This window comes from Odontesthes bonariensis, chromosome 2, assembly GCF_027942865.1.
Source record: "Odontesthes bonariensis isolate fOdoBon6 chromosome 2, fOdoBon6.hap1, whole genome shotgun sequence".
Taxonomy (NCBI): Eukaryota; Metazoa; Chordata; class Actinopteri; order Atheriniformes; family Atherinopsidae; genus Odontesthes; species Odontesthes bonariensis.
Window position 1 is genome coordinate 2,237,129 of NC_134507.1, and position 17,102 is coordinate 2,254,230.

General features: G+C 43.6%; 1 protein-coding gene across 4 annotated transcripts in view; it reads right to left on the reverse strand.

The window, feature by feature from the left end:
- Positions 1-2,876: 2,876 nt before the first annotated feature.
- Positions 2,877-17,102, reverse strand: part of LOC142388736 (NACHT, LRR and PYD domains-containing protein 14-like) — a 65,127-nt gene continuing 50,901 nt past the window's right edge. For 3 of the 4 annotated variants that reach the window (XM_075474296.1, XM_075474301.1, XM_075474289.1), the window contains 8 exons: positions 14,641-14,760; positions 10,943-11,208; positions 8,291-10,070; positions 6,814-6,990; positions 5,772-5,951; positions 4,137-4,310; positions 3,817-3,993; positions 2,877-3,658 (listed from right to left, as the gene is read on the reverse strand). In XM_075474296.1, the coding sequence (XP_075330411.1) occupies positions 3,646-3,658; positions 3,817-3,993; positions 4,137-4,310; positions 5,772-5,951; positions 6,814-6,990; positions 8,291-10,070; positions 10,943-11,208; positions 14,641-14,760 (2,887 nt within the window). In that variant the 3' untranslated portion in view covers positions 2,877-3,645. The remainder of the gene's footprint in view (positions 3,659-3,816; positions 3,994-4,136; positions 4,311-5,771; positions 5,952-6,813; positions 6,991-8,290; positions 10,071-10,942; positions 11,209-14,640; positions 14,761-17,102) is intronic. The other variant, XM_075474308.1, reaches the window with a different exon arrangement.

Consider the following 17,102-nt stretch of genomic DNA (forward strand, 5'->3'; position numbering starts at 1 on the left):
GTGATATGTCTGGCTTCGTCCATGCCAGCCAGCGAAGATGGTGGGATCAGTGACGTAGCATATGCGACGCAATGTAGTCTTTTTACCCTAACTTTTTTTTACAACGTTTAACCAGGCACTCCTACGACAAATCGCCAATGTTTTTGCATGAACTCATCCATATTTAACCCCAGAACATCATGCGTGTACTGTAAAAAGGCATATAATGACTGGGAACAGAAGACATCATCCTGCCCATGTCAATAGATCCAGGCATGAGGTCCCATGGGGACGACGGAAGTAGGAAGAAGAAGCAAAAAAGGGGGCGGGACTTTCAAGCTCTATGGCAGGACTGACTGTCATACTCATCTTATATAAGCAAACTTTCATGAGGCAAACACTGAAGCCGAGTTTATAACGAACAAATCCCAGCCAGCTACACAACATTTATCCGAGACTAGCTAGCAGGACAAATAAACACAAAAAACGTCCCACCTCCAGCTATCCAGCCCACATCACCCAACACATGCCTTACCTTTGTCCTCAGACCGTTTTTCTTCCTCCATTTTTCCGCGCCACTAATATAACTTCTTTATGATGCCATTACAGCGTTTGTCTTGTTAACTTTTCCCGCTTTTTAGGGGAATGATGGGTAGATGTCAATCATTCCCGTCACACCTGTTGGCGGCCTGCTGCGCCACTCAGTGACAGTGCTGTACTTTACACAAACTCACACGGTCTCCAGCATTTAGAAGATTTTGTTCGTAACTCCAAACTTTTCGTCAAATCCAATCGCTAACCAAGCCTAGGTTGCTGACGTTAGCTGGCAGCAATATCACTGAACGTTAGTGTTGGAGCCAATTTGGTCTCCTTAAGTTAATATTCTTAGTTTGGTTAAGATTTGCTGGCCTTGGGCCATTGACTTTTATTTTTGACACAGCCTTTGGTCACCTGACCAGTTAAAGATGGCTGCCTCTCACTTGGTAGTCAGTCTCAGTTAGACAAAGGAAAGGTTGTAGTGATATAGTTTTTTACCGCTCTAACCGCTTTAACCGCTTTAAGCTTGAACATTTGAACTTGGAAAACATATACTTTAGTTTACTTATTGGAATCCTTTATGTTGAGCCTTTATACTTGGATTATTTAGCTTTACTTTGGATAACAAACAATTTGGATTGCTTCACTGTGTGCCACCTGCTTGTCTGCCATTGCCCATCACCGCTTGCTTGTCTGCCATTGCCCATCACCGCTTGCTTGCCTGCCATTGCCTCTCTCCCTCTGCCTGCCTGCTACTTACCTGCTTGCCTCCATCTTGAACATCTTCATCCATCTTGACCAAGGTATGAACAACAGCTGTACACAGTGCAGACATCCCAAGTCTCCCGGAAGCTCCGGGAGCCTCCCTGATATTGATAGTTAATCACGGATGCCCGCGAGTCGGATAAAATATCCCGGATTTTAGACTATTCGAGGGAGTTTTTTTTTTTTTTTTCTTTCAATGCGAGTGAGAGCATGCAGGTAACACAATAACTCGTGCACCAGGCGCGTTTCGACTGCGCAGGCACGAGGAAGAGGGGTGTGGGGACAGGTGTGAAACCTGTCCCCACACGCCAGTGTGGTACCCTCAGCTGATTGGTTTAGTCAGCAAAATAAGCCAATAACGTTCGGTGTGGGAGGGCTTCGATTTACTCTCTGACAGTCACCTAAGTTACCACTCAAAACTGTGCATCCTGCCAAATGGCAGAGGGTGAATCCTCGAGTAAAAAACGAAAATATAAGACTCATTTTACAGCAGAATATACTAAAGTATACCCATGTGTAGAGAAGGTGAAGAATGATGACACCGTGGCGAGGTGCACTGTATGCAACAGTGACTTCAGTATTGCCCACGGCGGACTTAATGACTGTAAAACATGTGGAGGTAGGTGAACGCGCCATCATCTGCATTTTATTTCTGTAGGTTAAATGCTATATATGTTATAAAATGTTATAAAATAAAGCAAAACGTATCAAATACTTATTTAAAGTATCTATACACATTTAGTTACTAAATTGTGTAGGCCTATATCTAACTAGCCAGCTACAGTCTCTAACTATCTATATCCAGCCTGTCTAAGCCTTTTAAAAAATCTCCAATTTAATATGTTGATAAATAGGCAAAATTAGAGACCCCCAAAATTAAATAGGCGGGGGGGGGGGGTCGATAAGCATCTCCCTGAAATTAGTTTTTGGAACTTGGGATGTCTGACAGTGTTTTACGATAAGCGCGTGACAACAACTAAACAACACCTACCCTTTGAAGTTTGAACTAAATCAAAACTGACACTCACAGTTAGGTTAGCGAAACAATTACACCAAAAACACGAACTTACCAGCAAGGGATGCACGAGCGTCATCTCTCCGTTTTCTTTTCTTTCTTTTGTCAGCGCCAGAATCATGTGGCCTTTTACTTGACATTCTAAATCTTCTTCCCTGTTAACGGGCATAACTCGGAAAACGTCAGGTAGGAGGATGCTCCACCACCTCCGATGCGGTAACTTTGAAGACTGTACCATTTCAGGAAGGGGGGGTATAGATAAGGTAAACACATCTAATTTGCCCGAATCGAGTAGGGCACACAATTAATGACTAATTTATATAATTTCTTTAATGTAATAAAATAATAACTATCATGAAATTTTTTTAACAACCTTAATTTTGGGGGCCCCCACCAGGTACTTGGGGCCCTAAGCTCTCTGCTTATGCGGAGCAGCGGGCCTGGGTTCAGTGTTTCAAAGCATTTGATCAAATTAATTATGGCGCCATCTGCTGGCCACCCTTCAACACAGCATTTAAAGGGCCGGGTGTTATAAAACAGAGAGACACTGTTCTGCAGAACAATAAAGGTTCCATGTGCATTTTTAAATGTTTGACTGTTTTATTAGAGACATTAATAATATATTTGTGTTATAACGTGATTGTGCCATCATAAAATACTGTATGTAATAGAGATATGCTTTAGTAAGATTTATAGAAAAGTTCAAAGATGTTTATTTAACAACAAGATGATTTCAGCTGAGTTGGGCTTCAGTCTGTTCCTCTTCTTTGTTACGACCCCTCCAGCTTTTCACTCGGCACAGAAGTAGCTGGCACATCCTCCTGACTGCCGGGACAGAAAAGTGTTGCCACATCACTATTTTCTTCATCTTTCCCAACTGTTTGGGAGGCAGTAACAATAATAATAATCAAATGTTCCTTTCAGGTTCCCACATTTCCATCAGCTCAGTCGTCTCTGACTGAATCACACTGACAGCTTCTCATTTCCACTGATGGATTTAAAGATTAAAAGATGAAAGATTTACACATTAAAAGTCAGTTTTTAAAGGCAGAAAATGAAGCCGAGAGAATAAAACTGGTGTCAAACTTTAGACTGTGGCTGTTCTTTAAGTTCAGATGGAACTGAAGGTTTAAGGATCGTTTCCATTACTGATCATTTCTAACCCAACTTTAACATGGTTATTCCAAAGGAAGAAAAACACAGAATACAAACACATCATCATCATCATCATCATCATCATCATCATCATCATCAGGGTGCAGTCAGAGTCTCTCTGCACACCAGCTGCTGCTGCTTCATCCTGTGGATCATCAGGACACAGATCATCCTCTCAGCTCACATCGTCCTGTTCACCACTCCCAGCTGTAGAGAGAAGAAGAAGAAAGAAGGGAGGAGATAAACGAGTGTTTCCAGAGCGTCTCTTCCTCAGCTGCCATCAGCTTTAATAAATAGAATAAATAATAAATAAAGTCTGATAAAATACTGCTGAGAGCTGCATGGACCTCCGACCCTCTACTGACCTCAGAGCCTGCAGTTTGCTGTGTGGACTCTCCACAAGCTCAGACAGCTCCTTCACTGCTGATTCATTCAGACCGTTGAACCTCAGGTCCAGTTCTGTCAGATGGGAGGAGGGGTTGGACTTCAGAGCTGAAGCCAGAGAAGCACAGCTGATCTCTGACAAACTGCAGCTCCACAATCTGAATAAAGAATAAAACATGATTTAATAGATCATCATTTCATCAACTAAAGCCCAGAAGAAGAACACAGACTTTAAAATGAAGACCAGCACAACTTTCACATCATATTAATCTGAACACACAACTAAAACATGGTGTCTGACCCCAGAGTCTTCAGTCCACAGTGTGGACTCTGCAGAAAGCTGCTCAGCTCCTTCGCTGCTGAGTCACTGATGGTGTTCCAGCTCAGGTCCAGTTCTGTCAGATGGGAGGGGTTGGACTTCAGAGCAGAGACCACAGAAGCACAGCTGATCTCTGACAAACTGCAGCTCCTCAATCTGAATAAAGAATAAAACATGTGAGCTGAAGCCAGCAGAGAAAAGGACTCTGAACCAGCTGCTGTCCATCATGGAGGATGAGCAGCTGATCTGTGCTGAGTGCTGACAGAACCAGCTGACATTAACAAAGTGTGTCAGCGCTGCAGGTTATTTTCACCAGCACTCATGGAAATATAGCGTGCAGGAGGTGTCTAAGAAAGGATTGCAGTTCCCACAGTCCCTGAAGGCAGCATGATGGGGGTCCCTTCAGCCTCCTCTGCTGCTCTGGCAGTCAGGATTTAACCCCCCTGTCAGCTGACGTCCGGGCTCTCAAAGCAGGTCAGCAGCAAAAGTTTGAAAGTGAAAAAACGGGTCAGAAGGTGGAAAAAAGTTCAGAATCTGACAGAAAGTTTGTGAATCTGAAAACAGAAAACATCTCAAATATGGACAAATGGGACTAAAGTGTTAATAAAACCTATGAAAGAAGAATGAAACTTACATTCAAAGTGAAATAAACTTCTGCTGCACTTTGAATCTGGTTGTTTGTTCCTCACAGAAAGTGATGAAGCTTGATGTTTCTCAGCCTGCATTCACTCACATGCTGCTCACAGCTCTCTGAGCTCTGACTGAATGAAACAGCTGGAACAGCTGGCACACAGCCGGCAGGGGAACAGAACAGCATGTATCTGCAGTGATGCAGCAGTCCCTGCCTCCCTCCTGCATGGCAGCTCAGTGATCATCCTTTGTGTCTGTGTTGGGCTCACCTGCACAGGGTCGCAGCACTTCACCTGTTCAGCTTCTCTTTGGCTGCACAGCTATCAAACACTGACTCTGCTGCATGTTTTCACACATTTCTCACCTGATGGAAAGCTGCTCACACACACTCACAGCTTCCTTCCATCTGCCGTTACCTAGCAACAAGTTAGCTCACAGCTGTTCTCATCCATGGTCCAATCCTGTTATTCTTCTTCTGATAAACTCTTCTCTGTGTTTCCCCCACAGTCACTAAATGTCAGCACCACCTTCAGTTGGCCTTGGCATTGTGTAACAGGGAATTATTGATAGAATTCATGAAATAAAGCTCAACTGAAAGTGATTTCCTTTCAGTTATCAGTGGGAGAAGCTTTTTGGCTGCATTTTGTCATCATGAATGAATCTGACTGAAGACAACTGCTGCTGTGATGAAAGCTGTTTTCTAACCAAGTCAAAGATTGTTCATTTCCAACAGAGTTGGAGGGGAGTTTGTTAGTATCAGCTGATTAACGGGCTGTTGGAAATATTCACCAACTCTGGAGCTCTGGAAGCATCAGCCGGTGATTCTAGATCTGTTTCTGTCTGACAGATTCACTGTTTACTTATTATTTAATAGATCATCATTTCATCAACTAAAGCCCAGAAGAAGAACACAGACTTTACCATGAAGACCAGCACAACTTTCACATCATATTAATCTGAACACACAACTAAAACATGGTGTCTGACCCCAGAGTCTTCAGTCCACAGTGTGGACTCTGCAGAAAGCTGCTCAGCTCCTTCACTGTAGAGTCACTGATGGTGTAGTTGCAGCTCAGGTCCAGTTCTGTCAGATGGGAGGAGGGGTTGGACTTCAGAGCTGAGACCACAGAGGCACAGCTGATCTCTGACAAACTGCAGTCCCACAATCTGAATAAAGAATAAAACATGTGAGCTGAAGCCAGCAGGATGCAGGCTGAAACTGACTTTAATCAGCTATATGTGCCTTTCCAAATATCATATTTGGATCCGGCTCTGCCACTAGTGCTCATCTTTGGAAATGATTCAGTTATTTTACCACATTATTTAAACCACTAGTAAAGCAAGAATGAACATTTGGAAGCAGAAGCAAGGGAAATAAGTCCTGAGATGAGTGTGTGCAGCATGTTCTTCTTCTGTGGTGTAATTCTGAATTCCTCTCTGGTTTCTGCACTTTTTGATGGATTCTTTTAGCATGTGATCCTCTCAACTTTGGAGATTTTTCATCCTTCATGTTTAAAATAAAGTGCTGAGTCAGCGCTTTGCCATTTCCTCCAGTCTCACTAATTACTGGGTGGAGGCTAAAGCCCAAAGCAGACTGAGTCGTTGGAGTTAAAGTGACTGAACTCTGCACATTTGTCCTGTTCAAATGAGCAGCGGAAGCAGCAGATCTGTCAGTTTGTTGCAGTTTAATCTGCATCCAGCTTTCATAACTGTACTGATCAAACATCTCTCAGATGGACCAGAAAGGTGAGTCAAAGCTACATTTCAGCTGCTCCATGTTTACCTCTGATCTAAAGTGTTTTCTCTCCTTTTATGACTGAAGAAAAATGTTTTTTACCAGGATGATTTTTCTAAGGAACAGCTCTGCTTCAGTGTGTGAAAGTGAGGAAAGAATTGCTTTGGCAGGTGAAAAGGATGGAAGGGAGGATTCATTCAGACATGTGGAAACACTGAATGTTTGGATATTTACACACATCACTAAATCATTTCAACTAAAACAGAAGAAGTGAAAGAGCTGCAGTGAACTGACCTCAGAGCCTCCAGTCTGCAGTTTGGACTTTCCAGGCCAGCAGCCAGATGTTTCACTGCTGGATCCGACAGGTCGCTGCGACTCAGGTCCAGTTGTTTCAGATGGGAGGGGTTGGACTTTAAAGCAGAGGCCACAACTTCACAGTGAGTCTCTGAGAGTTCATAAAAACCAGTAAGTCTGTGATGAGAGAAAATTGTGACGTCAGTTCTACTAAAATCAGACAATCTGCACTATAAACACCACCTGAACTCATATTCTAACTGAACACAGTGATGTGAATGTAATGTCCTCTGATGAACATCTGTTCTTCACATCTGTGATTGATCTCATCTTCCTGTTTGACACGACATCATTAATCTCTTCAGTCTCTCAGACCTGAGCTCCTTTAAACTGACTTTTCTTCATTATTTTCTCTAATCTGCAGATAAAGAAGGAAATGTGGTGTCACATTCAGACTGAAAACATGTTTGATCTGATCCCAAAGTCAGAATAAGGACGTCTTGTTCAGAAAACCATTTTTACATTCTTACATCTTTCATTTGACTCCAGAATCTTTATAAAAAGTTCAGCTTAGTGAACATTTACAGCTGAAAGACGATCTCTTTGCTCACCACTGTCAGCTGGGACTGTTCACACCCATATACAGGAAGAATCCACTCTAAGAAGCTTCTAAGCACCAGTTAGCTTCTCCAGGGCTCTGAAAGCTGCCACAGAGCAACATCATTATGTCTCCGGAGACATCAGCTCCAACACTGCAGGCTGTACGCTTTGAGCTTTCCCCTCGTATATTTACATTCTGTGCAAAGGCCACAGTTCACGCCGTCTTCTCAGATGATGGCGTCTGCGTTTCACTGCAGATGGATGTCTTAATATCTCTGTTGAGCCAAAGCTTTCACAATCAATCCCTCCAACAGCCAACAATGAAATGACCCGACTGAGGCCGCTCACCTATAAAACCTTCTGCTGATCCAACCATCCCAATTTTACCAACAAAAACTTTTATTCTGACAAATGCTCTTAATGATCCAGTTCAGTAAAACTTTAAACCTCCAAAATACTTGTTCCAACATATTCCCACAGATTTCTGTTGCATCATTTCCAGTGAGCTGGGAACTGGGCCCAATCTGTCCAAGATTCTCTCCTGTGAGTCAGGTTGCCATGGAAACACTCTTTATGTGCCGATCTGAAAAACTGGCCAGATTTCTTAGCTTCTGGTTGTGTTGGGGACCGGCCATGTGGGCATAAAGCAGGCCTACATGGGAAACAGTGGAAACAGCAGGTTAATGCTGGCTTCCTGTCTCCAACAGTAGGTCTGCTGCTGTGAAGCACATGTGAGCAGCAACTGTGGGAAAGGTCCAGATGAACCTGTCTGCAGGTTCTCCAGAACATCTCTGCTGTTCATGTGCAGAAACGGCTTTTAGGGAACTAAACTACTAATCTACTCTGACTCATGAAGTCTATGAACACATCAACTCACCGGAACTTTCTGCAGTTCCTCACAGCTGGAATCAGCCTCCTTTTTCCCTCAGCTGTTGTGCTGTACTCATCCAGGTCCAACTCATCCAGAACCTCCTCTGACATCTGCAGCATGTAGGCCAGAGCTGAGCACTGGATCTCAGAGAGTCTCTCCTCTGATCTCCTCTCTGACTTCAGGAACTCTTGGATCTCCTGATGGACTGAGAGGTCGTTCATCTCCATCAGACAGTGGAAGATGTTGATGCTTCTGTCAGGAGAAAAGTTAGACGTGTTCATCTTCTTCAGGTTGTTGATGACTCTCTGGATGGTTTCTGGACTGTTCTGTGTCTGACCCAGCAGGCCTGCTAAGAGTCTCTGGTTGGACTCCACAGAGAGGCCATGAAGGAAGCGGACAAACAGGTCCAGGTGGCCATTTTTACTGTCCAGGGATTTCTCCATGACTCTGTTCAGGAAGTCATCCAGAGATGAGTAACTGTGGTATTTTCCCAGGAAGCTCCTCAGCACCTCCTCCTTCCTGTTGGTGTAGCAGTGCATCATGTAGACTGCAGCCAGAAACTCCTGAACACTCAGATGAACAAAGCAGTAAACTGGTTTCTGGAAGATCTCACACTCTCTTTTGAAGATCTCTGTACAAACTCCTGAATACAGCGATGCCTCTGGGACATCCAGGCCACACTGCTCCAGGTCTTCTTGGTAGAACATGATGTTTCCTTTCTCCAGATGTTCAAACGCCAGCCTCCCCAGCTTCAGGAGAACGTCCCCATCAGCCTCCGTCAGCCCCTGTGGACCCGCCTCAGGTCCCTGGTGGTACTTGTTCTTCTTCCTCTGTGTCTGAACCAGCAGGAAGTGGGAGAACATGTCAGTGGTGGTCTTGGGCAGCTCTGCTCTCTGCTCGGGGGTCAACATGTGCTCCAGAACTGTAGCAGTGATCCAGCAGAAGACTGGGATTCCACACATGATGTGGAGGCTCCTGGATGCCTGGATGTGGGAGCTGATCCTGCTGGACCGCTCTTCATCTCTGAACCTCCTCCTGAAGTACTCCTCCTTCTGGGCATCGGTGAAGCCTCGTACTTCTGTTACCCTGGCGACACACGCAGGAGGGATCCGATTGGCCGCTGCGGGCCGTGTGGTTATCCAGAGGCGAGCCGAGGGAAGCAGGTTCCCCCTGATGAGGTTTGTCAGCAGCACGCTGACTGATGACTTCTGGGTGAGCTCAGACACAACCTGACAGCTGAACTCCAGAGACAGTCTGCTTTCATCCAGGCCGTCCAGGATGAACAGAAGTGTGCAGCCGGCCAACTGCTCTGCTGGGAGCTGCTGTAATGTTGGATGGAAAACATGGAGCAGCGTGAGAAGACTGTGCTGCTCCTCTCTGATCAGGTTCAGCTCCCTGAAGGAAAGCAGAATCACCACACTGACATCCTGGTTCTCCAGGCCCTCGGCCCAGTCCAGAGTGAACTTCAGCACTGAGAAGGTTTTTCCAACACCAGCGACGCCGTTGGTCAGAACCACTCTGATGGCCCCCTGCTGCCCAGGTAAGGCTTTAAAGATGTCCTGGCACCTGATGGGAGTGTCATGGCGGATCTTGGAAGCCGTCTCCAGCTGCCTCACCTCATGTTGGGTATTAACCTCTTCACTCCGCCCCTCTGTGATGTAGAGCTCAGTGTAGATCGTGCTGAGGAGGGTTCCACCTCCTGCTCCATCACTTCCTTCAGTCACATGTTCACATCTCCTCCTCAGACTCATCTTATGTTCATCTAAAACCTCCTGCAGACCAACATCTGCTGACCAAAGAACAAATGAGACCAAACACAAACAGATTAGATTCAATTCATCAGGATTTGTTCTTCTTTATCTGTGTTGTGTTCTGTGTCTGAATTTAGACCCAGTGCCTCCAAACTGTGTGAACAAACAGGATTCTGATTGGTTAATGAATACAGGGACAGCTGCTGCCATCATGAAACCATCAAATATGAAAAGTACATGTATTCATTACACCTGTGGCTCATTCCATCTTATTTTGGCTCCTTTAGTCCTGATTTCAGTCTGATTACTCTGCTCTTCTCCACAGGTGCTGCTATCTTGGTTATTGTGTTGGATTAGTTTCATTTTCTGATCCATTTGCTCATTACAGCATTTACATTTATGTCTTCCACTCAGAAATATGATCCAGCTCTGATTTAACTGATGTCCACAGCCCAGAACATAAAGCTTTGATTTGGCGTATTAATTCAGTCTGATGTGAGTTAATAAAATGATTCTTTAGCTTGAACTGATGGTGTGTCTCTGTTGTTGTGTCCATGTGAGTCAGGTCCTAACAAATGTTGTGTTGTTCTGTTTGACACCACAATGTGTCTGCATTAAATCAGCAGGTTAACCATTCAGACCCAAAGCTGTGTGTGAAGTCCTTCTGAAACCTGAGGGGGGCTGAAAACTAACAACTGCCCACTAACACTTTTATTCTCAGCGTCTGAAGAAACTAAAACATCAACTGAAATAAAAACAGACACATTTCAGCAGTTAAACCTCCTCTTTTTAAACCACTGACTTTGTCGTCATGGCGATTCATAGTTTTGGTCAAATATTATTGTTTGTGCATCTTGAACATGTTGATGTGTGTGTGCGTCTAAACGGGTTAACAGAAATATCTGACCTGGTGCAGCTCTGGATCTTTCTCCACACTGGGGACAGGAGGAGCCTCCTGAGGGAGCAGACTGGTCCCAGTATGAGCCTCCTGAGGGAGCAGACTGGTCCCAGTATGAGCCTCCTGAGGGAGCAGACTGGTCCCAGTATGAGGTGATGCACTGTCTGCAGAACCAGTGTCCACAGCTGGCAGAGACCGGATCCTTCAGGACGTCCTGACACAGAGCACAGCAGGACAGCTGCTGCTCCTCACAAACACCACTCCTCTTCCTCCCTCTGTCAACACATGTCTTCATCACTAAAATCCTTTTAAAATAACTCCATTTGGCATCAACTCTGCTGTTTGATGTGAATGCAAACTCAACCCTTCCTGCAGCAACATTTCACATTTGGTTCAATCCTCAGTTTATGTGCTGACTTCACTGTGTGAATATTACTGCTGCTGCTCTACAGAAAACATTTCATTAGATTTCAAATCAGTCCTAATCCTATTCTACATTTGCTCTCTTAGAATTAAGAAATGAAAAACTCTTCAGTAATTACAGATAACCAATAAGTGTATTGATAAAGACCAGGGGCCTCATGTACAAAATAGTGGCGTACGCACCTTTTCACGTCAACAATCAGATGTATCAAGAGCGAAATGACCTTGGAAATGTGCGGTGCCTCACGCCAACTTCAGGGCTGGCATACGCACTTTTCTACAGCTGCTGATTCTTTGGCGACACCTAAGGTGATGTTGGGAAACTGTTATAATAAATAAATGTGAAAACAATTAGTCCTCAGACTATGATGTCCACATTTGAGACACATGAACAATTAATACTGATAAACAATTAAAGAACTGTTTGCTCCTGAACACCACCAAAACCAAAGAGCTGGTGGTGGACTTCAGGAGATCTAAAACCCCATACCAGTCAGTCTGCATTGATGGAGGGGAGATAGAGAGTGCACTATCATTGAGAGTGCACTGTTCTATGCTGCTGTCTGCTGGGGGAGTTGCACTACAGACACAAACTGTAACGCCTGGACAAACTGGTGAAAAAGGCTGGTTCTGCTGTAGGCAGAAGGCTGGACTCTTTCAGTGCTGTGGTGGAGAAACGGATGAGGAGGAAGTTAGATTCTGTGATGGAGAATAATAAACATCCTCTCCACAGCATCCTGACAGGACAGAGGAGCAGCTGCAGTGAGAGGCTCATCTCTCTGCGCTGCAGGACTGAGAGGTTCAGAAGGTCCTTTGTTCCAACAGCATAAGGCTTTATAACAGTGACTGCTGAGTTCTTCTCAAATTGATTTATTTTGCCATTTAGTCATTTATTATTATTTAGTTCGTAGTAGAATTATTATTGTTGTTTTATTGTTGTTAATTCAATCATTGTAAATATTTAAAAAAATGTTGAGCTACTTGACGAATTTGAATTTCCCCCATTGGGGGATAAATAAAGTATTATTCTATTCTATTCTATTCTATTAACACACCCACGTGTCTGCAGTTACATGAGTGGATATAAAAGCAGCACAAAGTGGTGCAATGCATACCATTTAAAACAATGGCTGCTTTAGCGGTATAAGAAGACTTTGCAAATGGTGCAATTCGAAGAGAGCGTGTGTTTAGAGACAGAGAGGATTTGCTGGCACATGATGGCGACTCATTATCCGTTTTGAGGGAAATCCTCCTGGAACTGTGCGCAGAGCTGCAGCCGGCGTTGGAGCGCAACACAGGGAGGAGCCATGCGCTGCCTGTGCTCACAGCTGATGTGCACACTGGGGTTCCTATAGCAACCGGGGCATTCCACAGGTGATGTGCACACTGGGGTTCCTATAGCAACCGGAGCATTCCAGGGGCAGGTGGCCAACCGATTGGGACTGTGCCAGTCTACCCTGAGCCGAGCCATGCCAGCCGCGTGGGACAGAATTATCCGCATCTCAGCCACGTATATAAATTCCCACAATGCAGTTGAACAGGCCAACATTAAAGCTCAATTTGAAGCGAGAGACGGTTCTGTAATAGGAGCTATCGACTGCAGACACATTGCTATATAAGCTCCATCACATGATGAATTTGTATGTTAACAGGAAACATTTTCATTCATCATATGTATTTTCATACATATTTTCATCAGATCATATGTGATGCGTAAATGCAATTAACCAGGCGAGGTGGCCTGGTTCAACGCACGATTCATACATTCTGAATAACAGCATCGTTGGGAACAGACTACAAGCTGGCACTGTGCGTGATGGTTGGCTTCTTGGTGAGTAACTTTATTGTGTAATTGTCCTAATATTATTCACCGTGCATTGAGTATGTGCGCCCCCAGTTTCTATCCCGTCTTCACAGCATCAGTCGGTGGTTAAAGTTAGTTTCTTAATGTTTTTTGCTGGTTAAACTTCAGCTTAAGATCTTTCTAACAAGCCCCTGATCGTCTCTGTGGGCAAATGTTACTAACCCTGTGCGTAAAGTGTGAAATGTCTTAATCAGCCTCACCTTTTCCCCGGCGCACTTCTGCGCGTTACTGTATGAACACGTTGTTGTGAGTTACACAGAAACATCGGTATTTAGCTTGGGGGTAATCAGAGTCACCCTCATGTGCTCCCACCACCCCAGAGAGAGCAGTGTCACCCATAGTTGCCCCGACTCTCTGTTCAAACAGAGTCGGTCCCCCCCCCCCAACTGTTTTGGCCATACTGCAGCGGTGGGCAGCCAGTCTCCGTTTCACGTCCACCTTAATGTGGGACCACTTCTTCTTCACCTCTGCTTGTGAGGCTTCTCAGACCCCCCAGCATTAACAGCATTAACAGGCTCACACAGAATCTCCCACCCACTCCTCTTATGTTTGCTGCTTATGCCGGAGGACAGCGTACCAAAGAACATGTTTTTTCGCACCTCCACTTCAGAAAGTAGCACCGACATCTCGCTTTCCATAAAGTTCTTCTTTTTCCCGTCTTATTCATTCTTTTTTTTATTATTTTCTAATCGTACAGAGAGGGGAATCGCAGGTGCAGGGCTCATTTAAATAGGATTTGCGTATTTAAGTAGGGGCGTGGACAGGGAGGGGTCGGGTGCTACGACATGCGCTCAGTTCCACGTTGATTGGGATGTACAAACGAAATGTGTTTGGATTGATGCGTGCGCACAGATTCATACATCCGACGTTGGAGGGCATTTGGGTTTGAGCGTACGCCATGTTTCAGGAGGAAATCCAGCAAGTCTTTTTGTTCTTTGTACATGAGGCCCCTGGGCTGATAGTGTGTGTTGATCAAATAGATTCTAACAACACTGGCTGCAGCTACACTCTGAGATGAGCACATTTCATTCCACATCCATCCACTGTGACCCCCTGAGCTGTCAGAGGCAGAAAATAGACCATCACTGGCAGACATGTGGTCCTGTTCAGAGGCCGTGTTGCTCCTGAACTGGAAGTAGAGTTTAGATTTCCAACACAAACCAAAATGATCAGAAACTCAGCTCTGTAGCCAGAGTTTTGGGTTTGCTACATCAGATTGTGCACCACCATCTCCTTGGTTTGACACCAGACTGAGTGCTGTTCTCCCATTTGTTGTCATGGCAACAGGAGACAGCAGCAAGTTAGTGCCTGTGCTAACCTAGTTAACAGGACATTGAGCTGGTTTGGATATAAATGCTGAGTTTAACAGAAATAAAAGAGATCAGGAAAGATCCTGAAATCTCTGTTTCAGTTGTCTTACTTTGTGTCTGAGGGTCCAGCTTCATCACTGAGGTTAGGAGGTTCCTCTTTGGAAAGGTCACTCTTCAGAGACAGACAGTCGGATGTTGGAGACTCTGCTCTCCAGCTGTGGTGCTGACCTCTGCAAACACAAACATGCTGTTATTCATATACACATACACCTAAAATTATATATATGAGGAAAATAAATCACTTCCTGAAGTGGATCTAGTTCCTTCATCTCGTTCTTTCATCAGTTTGATCTATCACATCTGTGACATAGTTGGTCAAAGCATCTGTCTATCATGTATAGATACAGAATATATAAATATATATATATATATATATATATATATATATACAGTATACATCAGGCTCGGAGTGGCTAATTGGGAGGACCGGGATAATTCCCAGTGGGCTGGTCTGATGTTGGGGTTTAGTCATGGCAGTGTTTTTTTTTTTTGATACTTTCTTATTATTGTTTTTTTTTAGAACATTGTGCAAAGGGAAGGGGAGTGGGGGAAACAAATAAAAAAAAACAAAAAAGTGAAAAAGAATATGTTGGATCACCATGTTTCTACAGTTTGATCAATTTCCGATGTCAATGTGATCGTCCTTGTCCTGTCGTTTTTATGTATTCAGTCCATTTCTCCCACTTCCGGCAGTATTGATCCTCTTGAGTCCTTATTTTATTTTTATTTTAAGTCAGTTGTTCCATGAAATGTATTTCGTCCATAACTTTCAACCAATCTTCCTGGGATGGTGGGTCTGTCTTATACCATTTTCTTGTAATTGCCTTTTTACAGGCTACTAACATAATTTTCAATATGTATCTATCATTTTCCGTAATAACACCAAGATATAATAATGTACAAGACTTGGATACAACATAAACCAAAATACTGCACATAACCAAATGAACATCTTCCCAGAATTTTGTGATTTTAGGACAGAGCCAGAATACATGTGAGTGGTTCACATTTACACCTCCACAGCTTCTCCAACATGGCTGTGGTAATGAAGTATGTTTATTCCTAATTTTGGGTGTTATAAAAAATCTAATTAAATTTTTCCAGCAATGTAGTCTCCAAACACGTGATGATGTTGTTGACTGCTGTGTTTTCCAAATATGTGACCATTCATCATCAGATATGTTCACACCTAGCTCTGTCTGCCACTTCAGTTTTACATATGTCGTTGTATTCCCCCTTGCTTCCATTATATGCCCATAAATTGTAGAGATTAGTCTTAATTTCTTTGCATTATAGGCTTCAGTTATGGTTTTGATTATTGAATTTGTGTCCAAGTTTACACTGTTTTTTATTTCTTTATTGAGAAAGTTCCTCATCTGCAAGTATCTAAAATGATCTTGGTTACTTAAAGGCAGGGTAGGGGATCTTTTTCTGGAACATTTTTTTACATATTGCTTGAAATATTCTTCACACCCCCATTGCAACCAATTAATTAAAAGTTTTGACACAAATATGAAAAGTTTTAGTGGCCTCTAGAACGTACAATCTAGGAAAAACAGTATCCAATCATTGTGAACGGACTGTTCACAATGATTGGATTCTGATGCCGTCTATCAAACTGCAATCTGCTCCTCCTTCCCCTTGTGCGCGTACCCTGCTCCGTGAACAAACTACGTGTCCAGAAGCTTGGCAGGAAGCTAAACTAGAGCCAGCTTGGCTAGCACCTAGCATTATTAAACGTATAGTTAGCATAAACTAAATACTAAATATGGCAACAATCGATGCTTGCTGTCAGAACAGCGCTCGTGCACCTTCGTGCTCGTGCGCATTCATGTACTCTAGAGGCGTGGCTTCGGGGGGAAAGTGAAGAAAAGGGTTGGGACTTTTTACCTGTGTATTTTCAAAATGCAGCTTCGCTGGACTCAAAATCCAGGATCTCCTACCCTACCTTTAAATCATATTTTTGTTTAGTCTCCTGGAAGCTCATAAAATTCCCATTTTTAATTGTTTTACATATCGCTGTTAATCCCTTAGGAATCCATTGTTTAAATCTTTGGTCAAGAGAACCAGGGATAAAACCCTTGTCATAAGCTATCCATCGGAGCAGTCCGAGCTCTTTCTCTAATTTATATTTTCGTACCAAATTAAACCATAGTTTTAACGTAAACTGAGTGACTGTATTCACCTGTTTAATTACACTCATTGCTTCTTCTCTGTCTCCAATAAGACTTTGAATTTCTCTTCCTTGTACCAATTTTTCTAAATTCTTCCATTTGGCCACATAATCTTTGTCACGCCAACAAATTACATATGTAATTTGTGCTGCATGAAAATATCCCTTGAGGTTTGGCAGTGCCAAACCCCCTTTATCCTTTCCAATCTGTAATGTTTCAAATTTGATTCTCGGTCTGTGACCATTCCATATAAACCTTGAAATGATTTTGTCCCACAGTCTGAATTGTTTTTCGGGTATCTCAATGGGTAGTGACTGAAACAGGTAAAGAAGTCGGGG